Below are 21264 nucleotides of genomic sequence, written 5' to 3'. Positions count from 1 at the left end.
CAGTGGCTTGCTTTTCCTGTTCTCACAGTCTAGATGAGTGTGTTCAGCTTACCTCTTTGCAGCAAACCACTTGCTTTGTGCAGTATGGAAATCATAGCTTGAATTAGTTGCATTTTTTAAAAATACCAGTTGTTTATTGAAATATCTGAAAGAACAAACTTGTGCTGTCATCTGTAAGACATTGTGCCCTGGTTATTGGTGCAGATACTGTCTTGTGTGTTTTCTTGTTGATTTGGTCAATAAAATTCCAGCTGAGCCTGTGGTTGTATTTCCTGCTTGATAGGAGCGGTGCTGCTGGTTATATGTCTGCTTTCTGGCGTGGTTAATAAGATATTGTTGTTGCCTGGATTGCTAAGCTGCAGCAAATAATTGAAAGCTTTTTGCTCCTTGCATGCATAGGAATGTTTCTCCCTTCCTTCTCAATGGCAGTTTACATTAATGTATAATGTATTCTGCACCAGGCTCTCCTTATAGAGATTTCAGATCATGAAGTAAATAGGAAATAGCGTCCCTGTGAAATAATGATGTGGCCTATTTTTCTTAACTTTCTTTTTTTCAGGTGTTTAGTACAGATGGATTCCACAGCCTGAACAGTGTGGAGATGTTAATCTATTTAACACTTCATTGGGTCTGAAGTCTTATACACCATGTCTTATTAATAGTTATATTCTACTCTGGCTCCTAAAATCAGCTTGGTTTCCCTCAGTCTTTCATTATAAAAACCTGGACAAGGCACAGGCTAGCCATGATAGAGTGATCTGGACTCTGGCATTCATCATGTTGTTGGTCTGCCAAAACAAGGGCTGTTTTGACCTTCATTATGTGGTCATTCTGGAAGGTCTCAGCTTTTGCCTTAAACATCACGCAGAATGAGTCCTTTAGCAGCATCAGGTTGATTTAACTTATTTTATTATGTGATATTTCTTGTTATTTGGAGTTGCTTTCTATTGTCTATTTTTAAATTATTTTATGAATTTAGTAAATGCGTTGTTAAAAATAAATGTGCACGCACACATACACATCTTGTGATAGATCTGAAATTGCTGGCAATGTGCTGGTAATACACAGAAAGATGTAATAATTTCATCACCGTTACTGTAGCGTTGGGAGAAAGAAGTTTAAATAGAATTTTCACAGTATAAAAAAACCTAAATCCATATTTATTCTTCCTGCAGTTGTGGCCGGCAATAAGTTAATGCTGTTGTTGTTTCTAGGAGATTCAGAGCCAAAGGCTTTGTGAAGGTACAGCCGTGAATTCCTGAAAGAGAAGGGATCCTACTTAAAAGGCTCGGGAGATTTGTGAATAGAAAGATTAAAAATTATTTGTCTGCATTCTTGAAGGTTATGGGGCTATAATTTTCCTGTATGCCATACATTCATTTTTATCTATTTCTTTATTGCTGTATTTTCCACAGGATTGCAGAAAGCTGATCCACACATGGACTAAGTTGCATGTAGGCAAAGATGTGGCCAAGCAGATATAATAATTACCATTTTAGAGAATTTGAGGAATACTGCAGACAGTGTACTGAACTGCTTGCCCTAAATAAGCTTTGAGATTAAATAGGACCCAGGAGACACTGGCAAATAAAGATTGTTTGACAGGTTAAAAGCCTTGCTGTAAAGAACTACATGCATGGATAGGTGCTGTCTGGAGCACAGAAGGTGGCCTAGGCTTTGTATGAGCTTTAAGTAAGACAAATATGTATATATTGTTTTGTCAACTTGACATCTCTTTTGTTGCTATGCTTTGTTCCCACTTCTAAAAGCACACAGCACTTTATTTAGAAGGAATCTTACTCTGCACTGTGTTCAAACGTGTCACATCTTCCAAAAACAATGAAGTTTTGCTGACAAGTGAAGTTAGTCTAAATTATTGCACAGTCTCTGTGGATATATTGAGTAAACTCTTCCAGGGTAGGGGCTGAAAGTAGGACAGTATTTCACAAGGCCATGAGGAAGGTGCCAGTTTTATGGCCTGACTCTTGAAAGAAGTGCAGTCTGAAAGATCTGTTTTTCACTAAGCCTGAGCCATGCCAATTTGGACTAATGTGCATCATTTGGACTATATATAAGAGGGACAATCCCACTGGCATGCCAGTATAAATACACTGGTGCTGGTATAATGGTTATATAGCTCCTACTGTCAGATTAGAATTATTCTGTGGATCAAATAAAGCTTGTTAGTGGGATTTAAAAAACCCAACAAACTATAATGCTGCAAATGTATACATTACAAAGATGGAAAAGTATGCTTTGCTCCTAATGTTGCCCACAGTAGAGTTAAACTTGTGTAAATTCTTGCTTTAAAATTAAATGGGATGCTCCACCAAATGAACATCCTAGTCAGTGTATACAGTGTGCTTTGGTGATGAGATCAGCCAGTGTTTGTGCTAGGTCACGCCCAGTAAGAAGAGCTGGTAGGATCTGAGCCTAAAGCAGTAGGCTCAGTAATCTGTGTGACTTCTGGAATGAACAGAATACATGAGAGATAGTCTTAATGCGATCTTCTGAAGAGTGGAAGAATGTTATTAGGAATAACAGAATGACAGTTAAAGCAAGGAAAGAAAATTGCAGACTGACGGGGAGAATATTTTCCAGGTGTGAGACCTGATGCATCCTGTGGAGCAGCTTCCAGAGGAAGGTGATGAAGATGTCACCACCAGAGACACTTACAGACAGAAATAGGCTGAAAAACACATTATATAATTTACTGCAAATAGCACTAGTACAGCACCAGAATTGAGACAAGATAACTCAAGAAAAAATTACAATTTCTAACTTCTTTTCTTTGAAGATAGTGTTGTGACTTTGCTTATTCCTATTTTCCATGAAGCAAACAAAACACCTGTTTTCTAAACAGTTTAACATATTTTACATATTTTTATGCAACTTGAATTACAGTCTCACTGACTCAGCTATTAATCTATATCACTGGCTTCCCCCTGACACATGCAACTAGCTTCTGCTTTCCCTGGCACGCACTAGAGAAGTTCCTCGGTGACATCCTCTCTTCCCCCAGTCCCTGCCAGCTGCAATGTCAGCACCCTGGGCAGATGTTCCTGATCTGCTTTGTGTTGTGGTCTGCACTCATAGAAGATGGTATGTCTCTTCCTCTCTTCTACTTCCTAACTTTCTAGCAGTCAGGCTGTAGGGAAAACCTCTACTGAGATTGGGCTGAAAGAGCACAGGCACAGCTGATGCACAAAGACATGGCTGTTAAGGTCTGCTGGTACAGTAGAGGTGACATGCAGAACTCAGATGACCAGTATCTATTTCTGCTGTAGCATTTTAACCACGAGTGTAACAACAGACCATAGCACACGTGGTACAGTGGAGTACCTTCCTTACAGTGGAATGCTGTTGGCCAGGAAGCCAGTTGCCTTTTGTCCAAAGGACAAAGGAGGCACAGTGGTGGGCAGCCACAGCAGTCAGGAGCGTGGTGGTGTAGGAGCCATGGGATATGGCTTGCCCCTTTTCTCCCTGTCAGCTACCACTGTCTTCCCAGCCCATCTGGGAATGCGTAGCTGAACCCAGGGTAGAGAATTCAAGATAAAGCTAAAGTAACTGATGCATTTTTTAAGTTAATAGCTATTCATAAAAGTGTTTTTCCATGAAGTGTGGAATTAATGCTCAAATATTCTTGAGGGATGCTGATTTAGCATTTACCGGTGTTAAAGTTATTGAATTTATTAATTATTAGAACGTTGTAAAGAAAACAGTTTGAAATATTTTTTTCCCCCAAAAGCTAATGAATAGTGCTTTCATACAATGCCAGCATGCAGCAGTACATCAGAGCTACACACGTGCAAGAAGGACAACAAAAACTTCCTATGGGCTAGGGTGTTCCGAATAAAACTGAAGCGTGAATATCTGGAAATGCTTCCTGTCAGTGATATCTGTGTCACTTAGGAATTTCCTTTTAAATTGAAAGGTTTATAGCCCCATCCTCTAGGATAAGGTTTTCTGCAGAAGTTGTATGTACAGAAAAATCCCAAGATTGTCGCAGAAAAGAAAATAGTTTACGTCCTCAGTTTCTTCAAGCTTTTTCACACACCAGCCTCTTCAGTTTCTGGCTGTTCTGGGTAATCCTCACACATATCACTTATGTGATTGCCTGTATTATTTCCATAAACAATAAACAGCAGCTCAAGACAATAAAGTGAAACTCAAACTGAATTTTAAAATTATATAACAATTCAGTGATGATTCTGGTTTATGGCATTTGTGCTTAATGCTTGATGCTATATAAACAAAAAGACTTATTTATCAGACTTGAAGTAGTTTGTGGTTGGGATATTATTTAAATAGGATTACTTCTTTATTGGATAATCCACTGAAGTGAATTTCACCATATGCTAATATCTCTCGAGACACATTTTGAGCTTTCTGCAGATCCTGCATGTTTTAAATGGTCTTGGAAAGTTCTGAATTTTCATGAGCAAAATAGCTTTGAGAGATCAGCATACTTAGTCATTTAGAAAACCAAGCATTTCTATTCAGGTGCCTAAGCACAGGCGTAGGAAATTAACTTTGCACAAGCAAACTTGGAGGATATTCAGATCATTTTTCAAACAGTCAAGCTTGCTGAGGTATTGTAAATATCAATATGAAATGGATTCACAGTTATGCATAATTACAGTACCCTACTTCTCTTGCTTCTAGATTAAAACTGAGCTGCTACTGTAATAAGTAACCATATAATTCAGAAAAAAAGAGAATTAAATTTACATAAAGTATAATAAAATTGAATAAATTTTCACTTTAGAGAGACAACACAGTTATTCATTGGTAGTATAACTGTTAAAATTAAGTTTCTGAGAAAACCAGAGACATGTCTGCTAAATGTGGAAAAGAAAATTACCAGAGGAGCTATTCTAACTCTTTCTTCTCATAATTTTTTCATGTCACACACACCAACAAATGTTACTTATGGAAGCATTTTAAACCCTATGTTTTCTTAACAAAGACTGCTCTTGAGAGCGCTGAGCACACAATTTGATAAGAAAGGATTAAGATTAAATATATCCATATTTGTCCTACTTGGAGCCTATGTCATTAATGACTACTTTACATGCAATGCTTTAAAAATTTTAGATATATCTAAGCACTACTTTGAAGAGCAGCATTGCCATTTCAAAAATCAAGTCTCATTGGAATTGACTGAAGCCACAGCTCTAAAATGAACTTGAAAAATTATTATTCCTCTGTACTTCTAAAAGTAGTAGAAATTAATGCTTTATTTAATGGTTGGAGCTCCCATAACACACCTGAAAGGGTTAGCATATGGAAAAAGCAAATTATTGACATTCTGTTGTCTCCTGAATCATATACATTCAAAATCTGTACATTCTACATCTGGTGAAAAAGGCTAAGATAATTTTGTCAATTTTCAACACTTTATAGTTCCCTATGCTGTGACACAGCTGTAGTGACGTTGTGGTACCCATGAATGTTCCAGGATAGTTCTAGTTTTTCTCTAGACTTCTGTATTATTTAAAAGAAAATCTTCAAAAAAAAATGCTACTTTCCCAGGAAAAGTACATTCTCTGAGATATTTTTTTGTTACATCTGTCAGAGTGAGCTAGCAAGACTAAACGATTGTGTAGCTGGGAGTTTGGGTACTCTCTGTGAATTTGAGACTGGGCTTCAAGTCCCTGCTCCAAGCAGTGTTTCAGCTTTCTCACAGAAGGGAAGATCTTTAACAGAAAGGTCTGAGTTTAGAAGAGAGTCAGTTGCTGCAGGAATGATCTTACAAGTTCTACCAAGACTCTTTGTAAGTCTTCCCCAACTTCAGAGCTTCTATAAACCACAGGCATCAGTGGATACGTGTTTATTTTAATCTGTAAAAGCTTCTAGCAGCAAGCATTGGAGATAATGAAGAATGCTGTAGCTTGGAATTTACCATCACCGGTATGATATTGTGCAAAGAAAATGTGCTTTTAGATAACATGGAGCTTTATGCCATTTAAAGATAAAATTCAAGGGAAGTTCCAGATATAGGAAGTATGAGAACCTATTTTGTGCTGTACTGGCAAGACTCATAAAAATTCATTGTTTTTAGTGAAAAATAGTCTTTATAAAATTAAGGAGCAGCAAATTTCAGTGAATGGAATATTGCAGATCTAGGAATGTGTGAAGTAACTACTGGGACTCTGGTGCTTTTAATTTTTGAGGAACTAAGCTTGGGGATGTTCTCTCCGTTGCAACCAATCCTCTTGACAATTTGGGGTGTTGCCAAGTCTCTATGTCTGTACATTATGTGGTTCTCTACTTGTCTGAGGGGTGTGCTGTCCCAGGCAGTGCAAACAAACCAAGTTGGTCTTACTCCTGTCACTGAGACAGCTGAAGGTCAGCCAGCTGAAAATGTAATGTTCTTTGAGGAGTCTTGGGACTATGGTTGGAGATTCTTCACAGTGAGGAGGATTTTGAGAACACCTCAGATTTCACTTGTTTGGGTTGTGAAGCCTACTTGGGACCTAAATGGTTAAGCTCTAAAATTATTTAAATTCAGTTTTTCCTTGGCCAAAGAATGGCTTGTTCTGTGGTCAGACATAAGTAAAGCCATCAAAGAATGGAAAATGAAGAACTGAAAGATGGAAACTCTGTTTTCCCTCATAATGCTTTCACATCTACTGGTGAAAAAATTTAGTACAGCTTTCAAGCTCCTAAATATTAGAAAATTCCTGTGTTTGCAATTCCTTATGTACAAATTTGATGCCACACTCTTTGCCTGCTCCCTATAATGCAGGTTTTGCAGTAAAAAAGCAGGTACAAATGGTGACATAGTGCTGAGAACAAGTGAAGCATCTTCACATTTCCTCTCCATGTAGGAGGGGCAAAGTGACAGCCACAGAGTTGTTCAGGAGCTGTTCCCAGTGGGGTGGGAAGAAGCTTCCCCTTCGTATGAAACAGGCTGTATCTGTGCTTAGTCACCTTCTGGGGGCTGTACAGGATTTGGACACATTTACTGTTTTCAGCAGTTATCCCAGGGACGTGTGGCAGCAGTGAAGGAAACATCCTCTAACCCCTTTGAAGACTTGAAGGAGGGAGTGCCCTTAGCCTTTACCACATCTGTAAACAGCATCTTGTGTCAACAGCTTTCACAGCCCCCAAGAGAGACATGAGAATGGCTCAGTGGTCACAAACTGCCTGAAATGTTGAATGTCTAGACTTGACTGCTAGGTCTTCCTTTTTTTTCCCTATTACATGCCCCCTGTTGGTATCCTTCAAAGGATATTAAACTAAATACAGCAAATATCTAATGATTTCATATGGTCATTTTGCTGACTCAGTACCAGGCACTTCAGATAGGTATCTGTACACATTGTATAATCTTTCTGGGGTTACATTACTGTTCTTTCTTACAGTCTCATTAATCTTGGACGGATGCCCCACACCTGTATATTAAAAGTAATGCAGAATGATATAAATGGGTCACAGCATGGTCCCTAACTCAAAAAATGAATCATTCAGTTACAGGATAGAGATGCCATCAGGTTAAAAATAGGAAGGAAAGTGCAAAAAAAGCTGTTTAATCTACCACACAAGCAAAAGGCAATAAACCTACCGTAATAGCTGTAAACAGTAGGAATACTTGCCTGTCCACTTGATTATTATCTTTGTAGTCTTCAGTGGTATACAGGGCTTTGAAAGGATGACGTGTAAGCTCCTGTTACTGGTGTTCAGGACTGTTTCATGAGGACAAGTAAAAGGAGAGGACAAAAAGGTAATTTTGCTTTGCTGGTTAAGAATCCAAATAATCTTCAAGGTGTCACCTCTGAGATTATCACTTGTGTTCTGCCAAGAAGGAGTGAATTAACACAGTGTACATCTTTCCCTATTGCACATTTACAGCTGTAAGAAACATGCAAAGTATGAATTTGGTGGAAATGACCCCTGCCTCTTAACAGCGTAAGAGGGTTGGTTTCCTGTAGTCACTGAGTGAAGAGATCTGCTGGCACAGCCAACACCTTTGTGTCACCTACTGACTAGCTGAAATTGTTTACTCTGAGTTCTCTGATTTTTTAGCCAGAGGGAATTATGAGAGGAGAAGAAGCCAGTGGTGCATCAAAAGCAGCTGCACAAGTGGATGGGTGTAGCTAAGCTGGTAGGGAATGTGGCCGCCTGTGGAGCATTCCTTCAGAAGCGGGCAGGAATCCCTGCTGAGCGGCGGGTTTGCAGCTGTGTGTCCACCTGAAGGCATTTCTGCACCATTTCTGGGGCGATGCAGTTTGCCCTGCGAGTTCCTTATGGACTGTGGCACACTCCCTGCTGATGATATGTTACTATTAGGGGTGTAAACAGGTGAGATATATCTTTCTGAATCTAGCCTGTTTCTCCCTCTACTTTGTATGTGTGGCATCTTAAAATGTATCACAGTTTTTCCTAATACTGAGTTATCATCTCCTGTTTGGAGGGGGAATGTTTCACATCCTTCTGCTACTTTCTTCTTCTGTGTGTTGGCTTGCTGAATTGATTTCATCTCCAAGTCTATCATTGCTGGTAATACAAAACTCTCCTACAAATCCCCCTAGCCAGTGCTGTCATAAGACATTTTTGCATTTCTAAGACCCTCCCTGCTAACTACAGAGTGGATAAAAGCATTAAGATATTTTCATTTGATGATAAATTCTTGTGACTGCTCATGCAACTTTGTTAGTATGTACAAACAGGTTTTCTCATTTGGGGCACCATGAATGGTGTGTGACATTTCAGGGCTCTCAGGACTTCCTTGTCTCTCTAGCTTCTTCAGGGTGACATGTATTTCTGCATTTGTCTGATCCTTATTTTGCTTTCCCGTCTCAGTTAAGCATCTCAGTAAGACTCAATCAGAACTCTTTGTACAGTTGGTTGTGTTTGTTGTCCTTTACTTCTTGGAGTCCTTTATACCTATTTGTAGTTATGTTTCAGTCTGATTTTACTGTTAAAAGAGCATTGGAAGAAAATTCTTTCCAGTTCTGAGAACAGCTTACCAGTCCACCACTGTCTCGTTGTTCTTTCCCAGTAATAATAGGGTATATTTTGCATGTATGGGGTTTTAGAAGTTTATGAAGAAACTTTTTGGGCCCTTTGTTTTGCTACAAGAATCTTTGAGCTGATTAAGAAATGTAATGCAATTTCATGCCTGCAGTACCCACCCCATATAAACTTTCAGTTATAACAGGCTTAAATTAAAATACTAGCTTACTCACCTGTGCAGTCGTAGTTACTTTCACATCTGCCACTTATTATGTAGAAAACATTTTTGCTCAGGCGCCCTGAGCAAAATGTGCAGTCCCCTCCCCTCATTGGTGTTGTTAACCAGAAAGATTTGCAGACTTGTCCTATGTTCTGAACTCAGAATAACCACAGGTACTCCTAGTCCAGTGCAATATTTGGAAAATCTTCCAGCATGAGAGTTTTACTCATTGGCTCCATGACAATGATTAAGTGGAAAAGGTCTAGTTGTGAAAATTCTTCTTTCCTTTTTCCTCTCCTTCAATCTGATCACAATAATTTGCATGTAAGAAGTCTGACTTGGAGAGGATTGTTTTGTTCTGTAAATAGATAGATTTTTCCTAGTTAGAGCATACAGTCAAATAGAGCCCAGAAGTCATCACTATCCATGAGTTATAGAGAAATTGTATTATGTTTCCTTCCCACTTTTTAATAGAAAAATGTGTGTGTCTCACACTACCTGCTGTCACATTCAGCAACTGCAACTAAGTAGAAATGGATGGGACATGTAAGCCACATGTTCAGTTTCTTTGTCTTCAGTCTTGAGTTCAAGCTCAGTGGTGCTTCTTCTGTGAAAGAAAAAAGATAAATGCTGCTTCTTTCAGAAGCTTTAGTTCACTCGTACTGTTGGATTTTTTTTCTTTAATGAGGGCGTGTATATTCTACATATGCAATAATATTACCTTATCAACTTACCTCAAATGGAAGGATAAGGCTTTACATATCTTTTTCTTAAATTATGTACCTAGATTCATGTTAATATTTTTTCCATGCTTCTCTATTTCCTGTAGCTGGCAGCTTTATTTTTTTGGCATTTGTACTAGCGTGTAACATAATCAAGCCTGTTAGTCTTCCACTTATACCACTGTAGTCCTAAAACAATTGCAGTTCATTCTACTGTAGAAAACACAATTATATTGGCTGTTGTGCTATTTTACCAAAACACATTCTTCACTAGGTTCTGTATTTTCATCAAGGTTCATGGCTATAAATAATTCTTTTGCCTTTTCCTTTTTTCCCCTTTTTAACTAATTTAAGCTTTTTGTTGTTGCAACTGCCTAATAGTAGCAGACTTCATTACAGAAATTCTGGTTCTAAAGGATAACCAGCTCTTTCAGTGACTTCTTTGAGACCTGATTTTAAATGAAATTATGCTGACCAAACCCATATCTCACTGGTATAAAAATGGACTGCTGTCTTTGATGCAAGTTTCTAAAGGAGTTTGAGTCCTTGCCAGATGTAAAGAGTGCAATCAGCAAAGAAGGATTATACTGTCAAGAGTGTCAGCTGAAAAGATGGTCCTCCAGAAAAAGCTTATATGGTTCTGTTTGATCTGAGGATGCTTTAACAGATAATGTAGTCTTTGATTCCTCTACTCATTGATCAGTATTTAAGCATGTATTCATGCACATGCTATAAATGCATCAGTCATTTGCAATCTGAAGGAAAATATGCAAACAGAAAGATTTGTGACACTTCAAAGTCTTTGAGTACTCAATTAAAGGGAGGGCAAGGCAGAAGCCTTATTTCTTCTAAGTCCTTTCTTTTGATTGAAATGATAAAATGCATATACTATTTCTTCTTTTATTCACATTTCTTTCCTGCACTAATAGCTTGTCCTTTTCAGAGCTACAATATGGTTGATTTTTTCCCTTACCATCATTCTGCTCTTAAGAGGGATGTAGAAGTGACTCACTTTCTGCCTAGTGCTGTCTCTAATTGGTGACTCACCTGCTCATCCCACCATTAGTGGTCTTTTATACGCTGAAGTTGATCAGTAGGTGTTCCATATAGCTTCCTATTTAGACACAGACAGGTACAATGCTGTTCTTGAGGCACAAATGTGCCTGGCCTGTTTGGCAACAGCTTTCTGATGTTTTCTCCAATCAGGTGTTACAAAGGAAAAGGAATCACACACTGACAGATCCTAAAGGAAAAGGAGTGCATCTTCCCAGCCAGAATATTCAAAAGCTTCCAGAAGCCTTTTACTCCTGAGCAGGGACAGTGCCTCTGTCATTCAAGTCTTTGACACACGAAGCTTCTAAACATGAGAAAAGGGCAATTTTTATCAGTATGTTAAACCTGAAAAAGCCTTTGTATATCAGGCCTGTCATCAATATGTGTTGCCTCCAATTTGAGTTTTAGCACATCCTTTTCAGCTCTCCTATTCAGAGCCTTTGTCATCAAGTTGACACTGAGCATTGAATCAGCATTTAGAAATACCCATCCTCATCTGGCTCACAGCATCTCTTCTGATCTGCTCTGCTAGTTCATACAGTATCTGGATAAAAAAATGTTGGTTTTAACATTATATTTAACAGTAACTGGAGGTGTTGCTTGTTTCTGTTTAGATGAGAGTCCTTACACAAAATCTGCAAACCAGGCAAAGGCACCTGATGGAGCACTGTCTGTGAGGAGACAGAGTATTCCAGGTAAGACTTGCTTCGCTTTTTGTAACGCCTACTTGTTTTCGAACAGCAAGGTAATTCTAATCAAAATTCAACTAGTTATAAAAAGCAAATGTATTACAGTTGCTAACAAGCAACTTTATAAGGAAAGTTCCAAGAGAGCTGTAAGAAGTTTCCACAGTTAGGTTGCCTCAAGCTTTTGCTGTGAAGAACATCCTTGTATCTCTGTCTTTCACAGCAGATTTGAGATGCTGAGCACAACCACCTTTTCATCAGAGACTCATATATTTCCAGGCCCTCTGAAATCTCTTCTTTGCTATCTGGTTTTGATAATAGAGGGAGATTGGCTCATATTTTCCACTACTCATCAGCCAGGTTCAGAAGTCTAACAGAGAAACACTGCCAGAGTTCTTGTCTTCATGTGATTTTCTGCCACGCGCAGAATCTCTTGTCCATCCTTCTCTTTTGTGTCATTGCATCACACAAAGCTCTGGACCATTAGATCAATGGTTAGTTAAAATAAGTGATCTTTCCACCTGTGTCTCTTTTAATTCCTTCAGACAAGTCTGATACATGTACAAGTCTGACATACATATTATGCAGCAATCTAAAGGGATTTTCACCACAAGTAATATTTTAGAGACCTTTTAATGAAAACAAATGAATGCTGACCAAGGTTGCACTCGGGTGGAATTACTGATGTTGCCCTTCTCACCTCAAGCACAGTAACCTCTGACTCGAAGGGAAGATGCATTGCAATAGAAATCAGAAGCTGTGAGGTCATGTCACCCACCCTCTAATGGTTAATATTGCCTGTGCTAAGTGGCTTTATTATTGAACAAAGACACACAACCCACAGAGAGTCTGTGGATGGGGGATGGAGCTCAGACCTTTGCCACTGCTAGGCTCAGATTTCATCCCAACAGCTATAGGGAACAGCCAAAGCACATTTTGTGGATGCTTCGTGTGCATGTTTCTATGGGTGAGAGAGGGCAAGCTGCCTTATTTAGTATTGCTTTTATTGAACATTCATGTTCGTTCTTGAAAACACCACAGTGATTTAAAAATTGTTATTTTTATGGTAGCATCATGAAGATCATAACCATTGTGAAAAGACACAAGTACAGCATCCAGTCTGCAGTTATTCTTCTAAGAAAATATTTAATTATACAAACATCAACCAGGTCTTTTTTTATCCAAGTCAATATAAGTCAATATTCATTGTTCTTCAGAGTGAATGAAGACCTCTGTAGGGTACTTTTCCGGTAATGTTATTGCTCATAGGCAGTAATACTGATGGCCTTGAAAGTATTCAACCTTTTGGGTTTTTTTGCTATGATCTTAGTAGTTATCATAAAAGTGTTGTTACTGTATTTATAAAACACTTAAGCTAAGGTCTGAGAACAGGCTGAAGTTTGTGGTTTCCATGACATTTTGAGAAGTCCTGACGATTTTTGCTTGTGTTCTTTAGAAAAAAATTTGATTAAAATGTACTGGTACAATTTTTTTTTAGAGTATCTGATAAGATTAGGAATTTCAGGTGTTGAGTAATAGTCCTCATGACTAATGACCATTTATTTTGATTTTTTTACAATTTTGATGCACATTCTGGAGTTTTTGAGAGCATTGCAGATAAATTTTTACTGTGTGCTCTAAGTCGCAGTTTATTCAGAGAGATAATACAAGTGTTCAGTGAGATGTGCTTTGCTTTATATCAGGTGTTCTGAAAACAGCTGATCTATGCTTATGTGTATTCTTCAGCTTTTAATATAGTGATGACATTATCTGAATGACTTGTTCAATCTCTAGACCTTAGGAGCCCCAAAGGATAAATGAGATTGAGCAGGTTGGATATTTTAAAAAATTGTAATTAAAATTCTTCATGCCTTAGCAAATTTTCATTGTAACATTGTAATGGTGTGGGTTTAGATACACAAAAGGCATTGCAAAGCTAAGCATTATTTTGAGAATTAACTTGAACATTTAGGAGTTCACTGAAGTTTCTGAAAATAACCTGTAAACATTTATATCACTTGAGACCATGTTTTGTATGTGAGATAGCACCTTGTAAATAGCTTCTATTCTCGCTTGTGTGTGAGCATTTTATTCACATTATGGATTAGTCTTGGCAGAGGTGCAGAAGCATCCCAGCTAGCCAGCTTTGTTTGGCAAAAGGAGGTTCACTATTAACTAGCAGCATTAATTAGTATAAGACCAGAAGCAGAACAGCTTGTTTTGCTTGGGAGCAGGAGCACCCTTCTGATGTTATGTAGGTCAGCTCAAATAGCTTTTGAATTGGAAGGTGTGGTGCAGTGAACCCAGTAAATTCTGCTGGACCTGGATAGGAACATGTCAGCTGGAGTTACTGTCAGTAATCCTCACATGGAGATCTTATCCTATATGGAAAGCATTCATTTCTGTTCCCCCAGATGGTATGCCTGATAACACATCACATTTCTGAACTGCTAGTTTTTCAAGCCTGAAGCATGGGAGTACCTTTGACAGTACAGCTGTCTATTCCACTTGATGCTCTGTCATTCCTAAGACATGGACAGCAGATGTTCTATTCCCAAGGAATGCTCTGCCTATTGAATTAACCAAGGGAAGACTTCTGGGTTTTAGCGAGGTAATTGATTGTATGCAGAGTTTTGCACAGGTTTGAACAGTCTGTGAAAAAAAATACTAGTGAAAATACACAGGATGTGAGATGTAAATCTTCCAGCATGGTAATGGGGTCGTGGCATCTCCTTGTGTCTGGTGAAAGTTCCTTCTCGTGACATTTGAATTCACTTGAAAGGATTTCACTGCTCCATCCTTTTGGCGACTATCAAAAAGGCAGCTTTTGTTGCTGCAAGGCCTGAAACTACTATACCAGCTACAAACCTCTAGAGGTGGGTTTTATCCTTCCATGTGAAACTGTATTGAAAGAGCAGTATTGATGAGCACTGACTGAGTGCACAGAGAAGTAATGCGATTCTGTAGAGGTTACATGGGGCTCAGGCTTGGTTTATTTTACAGGAAAAAATGTTGAAATAATTATTTTATAATTAAAGTCAAATGAGCACATACTGTGAGATCAGTGCACTGAGTTTCATTTCTTTCATCCCCAGAAGGAAGGAATGGATTAAGCATCTCCCTGGAGCAGAACCTGCTTATTTGAGATGCAGAATGCATAATTCATGTGATGAGACTACATGTCATATTTACCATGTCTTCACATGGTGCAAAATCAACAAGCAACAGATCCTTTCAAAGGGATTTACAGAATTGCTGAAATAATAGTTAATTCAAATGATATGCATTAATATAATGCAGTTTGAAACATGGACTTTATTTTGCATATGTGTAGGTGTTTAGTTACAGTTATATATACATGATTGTTTGAAACGTTACTTAGCTTCACAGTCAGAATTTCTTAACTTAAAAGTAAGGCTTGAGGTAATGCTAGCATGAGAAGCAGCTTGCAGTCAGAAACAAACAGATTTTCCCCTCTAAATATTTAAATTTAGACTGTCAAGTAGAATATAATGATCCCTTATAGCTACTGTGTCCTTACAGAAGCCAAGGGAGTATATTGTGCCCCCTGAAGAAACTGTTGGGACTAGTGTTGAGGCACATCAGTGAAAACAATGTGTTTCAGAAGTCATGGGTTAGACCCTTCCCTCACAATCATAGATGCACTTAAAAACAACTGTAGTTTAAAATTAAGGTATTTGATAGCCAGCCTCTTGAATCCCTAGTTTAGATGGACATAGTTCTCTTGATTTCTGGGCTGAGGTTTCCTGATTTGCTGAGGGTCCAGGCAGTGCCCAGCCAAGGGCGAGTGTTGGGACAGCAGCAGGTGAGCCAAAGGTGTCATTCCTGGGATTGCTTATTCCTGCAGGAGCTTTAAAAAGGACATCAACTATTCCTGTGGCACTGATACAATGTCAAGAGCTCATGGCACTGTTCAAGAGGCGCTTTGAAGTCAAGGAGTCCGTAACATTTTCTTCAAGATAAGCATGTTCCTGTGCTGTCCTGAGTATGGACAGGCTGAGTAGCTGTTCCCGTGATTTCCAAAATAAAATTCAATGCCCTCTTATCTGTTTTAACAACATGGGTAAATCAGTCAACAGCAATGATGTGCAAACTGTTCACTTTATGCATCTAATTCTTTGTTTTCAATTCACTTACTGAAAACTGGGGACGTGACCTGACACAAGAGTAAAAATTATTGTTTGTGAAGTGAGAATAAGACATCTTACGTTTAAGACTGATCAAAATATTTCATAGAATCTGCAACAAAAGTTTCATTTTGCTTTTAGTCCGTATTTTTTATTGAGTCTTAAAACTTAACATTACTAAAAAAAAAGTAGTTAAAAACACCACAGTTTTTTTGAGGTAAAATGTTTCAGCTTCTCAGTGTTTCATTTTTGTTTTGTTTTTTGGGAAAAGTGAATTTCTGCTCAATCTAGTTGGCATTAAACTAAAAAAAAAAAAAAAAATTCATACTTCCTTCTTTTGTCTACTGACCTAGACATATGCACTGTCTCAGACTTCTGACTATGTAAAGTCTCGTTGCCTGAAGTAGTCAAGGGCTCAGAAGAACTGTAGTTTGAACTCTATACTCTGTGAATGCAGAGATTTTGTTTGGCTTAGGACGATTGCAGTTGTGAGCTCTCTCTTTCCTAAGTAAATTCTTGTTTAAGAAATAGGCGCCAAATAACAAAGAGAAGAGGAGATATTTCCTCAAAGAGAGGAGTTTTCCTGTTGTCTGGGACAGAAGACTAGCACAGCTGCCTGCCTTCTGCCCTGCTCAGCACACCCAGCAGAAGGCCCTTGAAGTCTTGTCCTCACCTTGCTGTCCAAGCCCCTGTTGTTTAGCCTCCCCTGTACCCCTTGTGCTCCAGCTCTGTCTGCCTCTGGGACCCACAGGAGCCTTCCCAAGTCTCATTCCAGCCACCTTCTACTCCACAGTGACAACAAGCAAATTATCTGCGTTTATGGTGTGAGTGCATGCCAACCTTTGCAGACACAAGCAGGAAAAGACCAAACTAGATGTTATAGATCATTCTTTTGAGGTTTTCTCCACCAACAGGAGCCTCTTTTTCTCTCTAACCATTTTTTTTATTATTACTTGTCGTTTGCAAGTTTTGTACGTGGCTGCAGGCAGGTACTAACAGGTCAGTTATTAAAATAGGTCGCTGTGCTCTGAAGGAAAATTGTGAAGACTTTAAAGTCTGAAATTAAAGCAACTAGATTTTTCAGTTCCTTTGTACTTGTGTAAATACTGCGCTTTCTTTTCACACTACCTGATTCTTTGAAGCATGCTGTAATACAGGTTTTGTATTTCAGCACAGTGTTTGATCTCAAAAACAAGGGTAGCCATCAAACTGGAGGGAAATGGAATGAATGTACAGCCCTGAGCACATCCTCTGCAGTGGTGCAAGATCTGGAATTGCAGTTAGTAGATGGTTTGCAGCCTTGTTTGGGGGGAGCTTGGTAACAGGATTTTAATGCAAAAATAAAATGTTAAACAAACATAATTTTAGGGTAGGCTGAATTTTGAACTGCTTAGCTAGAAGGAAGCACATACAAATCAAAGAAGCTTAAAATGCCTTGAAAAGATAATATTTACAGAGCTGATACTAAAAAAGTAATTGCTGTATGATGTAGTGTCCTCAGTAATTGCTTAGGACACAAAATATTCCTAAGAGAAGTTATGAAATACTAAATTATTGTAATAAAACCAATAATTAACATCCTGGGAATTTTCAGGCTCTGAAATATTTTAATACACAATGTAAATGTCATTAGAAAGCAGTAAGGCAGTTTTCATCTGGTCCTTGGCTCTGAAAACATAGAGGAGCTGTTTATAAAAATACAGAGGTGTGCCTTTTTTTCCCCTCCCTGGCCCACAGCCTGCTGTGTAGCAAGTGCTCATATTCTGTCTCAAGCTGCATCAAATCTGGCTTTCCTGAGGGGTTTGTCTACTACCCACAACCAATGAACTCAAATGTAGGTCAGGTGGAAGCTGAAGAATTTTAAAGACCCTTCTTCTTTCTTCACTATGATTCTTGGGCTTTTGTAACATCTGGGAAGGTCTGTTTAAATAAAAATACCATCAGAAAATTACTATCAGAAAGCAAGCAGAGGTTGTGAAGAAATAAGAAAGTAATTGAATTTATATATATCTATATATATCTGTATAGGGGTGTGTGTGTATATATATATCTATATATATATATATATATATATATAGATATATATATATGAAAAAAGAAAAATTCCAAAATCCAGTTATCCAGTTTAAATTAAAGCCAGAACATGCGATCCTGTTATGATGTCATTGAGTTGCCAATATAGAATTGTATTAACTGAATTTTAGATCATGTGTGCTGTGCCTCAATTTGAGCAAGGAAACGTTCTGTATTGCATAGATGGAGTGCATTAATCTTCTGTTGCAAGATGATCTCAGAAAAAAGTGATAAATCTGGAAAGTAAGATGGAGAGATAAAAGGGTTTCTTAAAAAAAAAATCCACATTGATTGAAAAAAAAATTAGACTTCTGAAGTGATCCTGGGATCTAAGTTCCATTAAGTGACACTGCTCAGGAGGGAGATGGCTCCCAGGTTATTCTTGTAACTCAGCTCTTAACATCTGCGCCAGGTTCCCAGTGACTGACAGATGTGACAGACACGATTCATCCCTGTGGGTACGTGTTTACCTGTGTGCAAATACAGCTCCAGAGCCAGTTTTGTTTTCCTTGGTGGTTAATATGGCATTGGCAAGACAGTGAGTGTTCAAAAGCAGCTGTTCTCATGCCACAGTTAACTTGGTCCAATTCCTCCAGGCTCCTCTGCTGAGTAAAACTGCAGAAGATTTAAACGATCCTTTTATTTTTTGACAGAGTCATCCTAACATCAGCAGGCCCCCTTGCATCATTTGCTACAGTGCAGCCACCTTCTCAAGCAATGTTGCCTGACTTGTGCAATCCTCAGTCGTTTTTTTCATCCTTGTCAAAAGAAACCTTCCTTGACTTTAACTTCAGCTTCCCTCAGATTTCAGAAGCACTCTGATGTCCCAGATGTAGCACAGTGTTACCTAATCCTTCATCGTTCATCAAAATGTGAAATGGTCTTCATTGGCTAACTGGTTTTGCAGAGTAAGGGAATGATTTGCCTGAGAAAATCTTTCAAAATCATTCCCAACCTTTTTCATAGTTCTCATGGTGAGGAAAAAGAATTCATTGTAGAAGTAAGACTTGAAAATAAAGCGTATATCAGTAAAAGCTGGGTTAGGAAATTCAAGTATGTGTCTACAAAAGCACTTTTTTCCCTCAATTTGCATTTTTCTCATAGACACTTACTTTTACTATGTACTTTTAAAAATCAGCACAAAATGCCACTGAAGAGATTTTAAGCATTTAGAAATCCATTAGCCATAACCTCTGCAGTCCCAGTTATTATGGTAACGATCGTGGGTGACTTCCGAGCAGAAGCAAGCGTTCTGACCTGTGAAATGCAGATCACAGGCTAGTAAGCTTTTCTGCACTTGAGGTGTTTATTATATCTGCAAAGTCATTTGCTGATTTTCATGTTGGATGAGAGGCTGCAGTTGCTGTATCATTTACAGGCTTCCCTGTGTGTTTGTTTAACCTGCTGGAGGTTTACCAAATGGTCTGTGAAGCAGCTGCAGAGCTATATGTCTTTTCCCTCCCACTGACATTGAAAATTTCTGAATTTGCTTTCACATATTTATTACTGAAGATTTCTTTCTCGTCCTTCCTCCTTTTCATCAAAATAACTTTGTTGGAAGGACTTCATGTTTCATACACAGATAAACACAAAAGAAATTTGTCTCTTGTGGAAAATTAACAAAGATCACTGAGTTCTTACCTAATTGAGATTGCTGATGATTTATTTATATATATTCTTTACAGGTCTGCTACATGCTGGTGTTTTTCAATACTGAAAAGGATTAGAATAGAGAACAGTCTTGTTTGACTCCTTTTACCATGAAGGAGAAAATGTATGAAGGGCAATACTGTACACAAGGAATGTGCACTTTTTCAAATACCCAACTGATTCAAGGTCTGAAAATTTACCTGACTTGAAATGATTTTTGCTATTCACACAGCCAGGAGCAGGTTTTGTTGCTGATAATACCAAACACATGCATTCATGTGTATTTGGATTTAATTGCATATAGTTTTGCCAACCTTTAGCCTTTCAAAGTCAAATGTATTAATTTATTGCAGCTGCACTTTTTTCCCAGAAAAATCAGTTTAGCTATATGTAGTATAGGATGATACACCATATAGCATCTATAACATCATAAAAAAGACTGCCTCAGCAGTTTAGCTGTTGCATACACATTTTGGGGCAGGGATAGGCAGTTCTGAGTTGTTCTGTACTCAGCAAATGTGCTTGCAGTGTGTACATGTGCATGTACTCCTCTGGCCATTTGCTAGTTTGGAGCACGAGTCCCTAGTGCCTGCCTTCCAGTCACTGTGATACCACAGGATCTTTCAGTGGAGCTTGGAACCTGAAAATAGGCTGGGATGCATCAGTGCATCTCCTGAGGTTGGGGGTCCCATCTTCCAGGACAGATGTTTTCCTGCACAATTCTGGCATGGTCTCTGAGCTCCACAAAGGGAAATTACCCTTGTGATGGTTGGTTTTGTTCTTTTTTATCACAGTGTTGGTGACATCTGTTGAAAAATTTATTCTCCTTTAAAAGTTTCAGTTAGAAGAGGAAGCATGGTGTAGTGGACACGTGAGGAGAGGGAGACAATGAAAAAAAGAAAGATGGTCAGGACTAGGTTTGAAATAGGAGCATGGAGACAGTCTCTGAAAGAGACACTGGACTAGCTGGGTGAGCTTGGAAAGAGGGAGGAAAACCATATGCTCTTAAAAGGTAATGGAAGGAGGTGCCAAGCAGAGGGAGATTTGTAACCCTGGGATTGTGCAACTGATCGTGATCCCTTCCTGGCTGAACATAAAACTTGCCAATCCAAACAGTCACTGCTGTCTACAAGAAGTTGTAAAACTTTGTGAAACCAGACTGACTGTCCCTTATGGAATACACGACTTATTACAGCTACTAGAGGTTCTTCTGAGTAACTGAGAAGCTAAAATTTAGTATTGACCTCTTGAAAATGACTGCATTTTCACATGATAGCACAGCTGGGCTTTCTGGGGCAACAAAAGGGGGTATCTTCAGAAAAGTTGATAGTACATGAGAAGAAGATTCATGAGGAATGCTCAGGTTTGCCTGTCTGTTCAGAAGTAAGGAAATGTATTAAAAAAATTTCAGGCAATATTTTTCTCTGAGTGGAAATATATTTAAACATTCTTCTCTGTACTGCTTTCAGTCCAGTATTGGAGGAAAAATGTGTATTCAACAGCAAAAATGATTTCTACATCATTATGTTGAGGTAGTCATGGATCCAGTATCTCTAGAGAGGAAGAACAAGCAGTAAATCTGTGTATACAGGCTGTGTCAGTGCGTTCAAAAGAGACTGAAGAAGTTAATTGCCAAGAGCTTAATATGTAAATATTAAAAAGACGGAGAAGCATTGTACTCTCTAATGTGACACTACTGGATGTCAAGGATCTGTGGCAGGACTAGACTGGGCAAAGTAGGCTGGCTCTCC

At 38.6% G+C, this 21264-nt stretch overlaps 1 protein-coding gene across 11 annotated transcripts in view; it reads left to right on the top strand.

Moving 5' to 3' along the window:
• Window positions 1-21264, top strand: part of GRIP1 (glutamate receptor interacting protein 1) — a gene marked incomplete at its 5' end in the record, with an annotated part of 305864 nt that overhangs the window by 192955 nt on the left and 91645 nt on the right. For all 11 annotated transcript variants that reach the window (XM_084205360.1, XM_084205369.1, XM_084205366.1 and 8 more), the window contains one exon: window positions 11571-11651. In XM_084205360.1, the coding sequence (XP_084061486.1) occupies window positions 11571-11651 (81 nt within the window). The remainder of the gene's footprint in view (window positions 1-11570; window positions 11652-21264) is intronic.

This window comes from Fringilla coelebs (genome assembly GCF_963513975.1).
Source record: "Fringilla coelebs genome assembly, chromosome: 5".
NCBI lineage: Eukaryota > Metazoa > Chordata > Aves > Passeriformes > Fringillidae > Fringilla > Fringilla coelebs.
The sequence above is the reverse complement of the archived record's forward strand: the minus strand, read 5'-3'. Positions and strand labels throughout refer to the sequence as shown.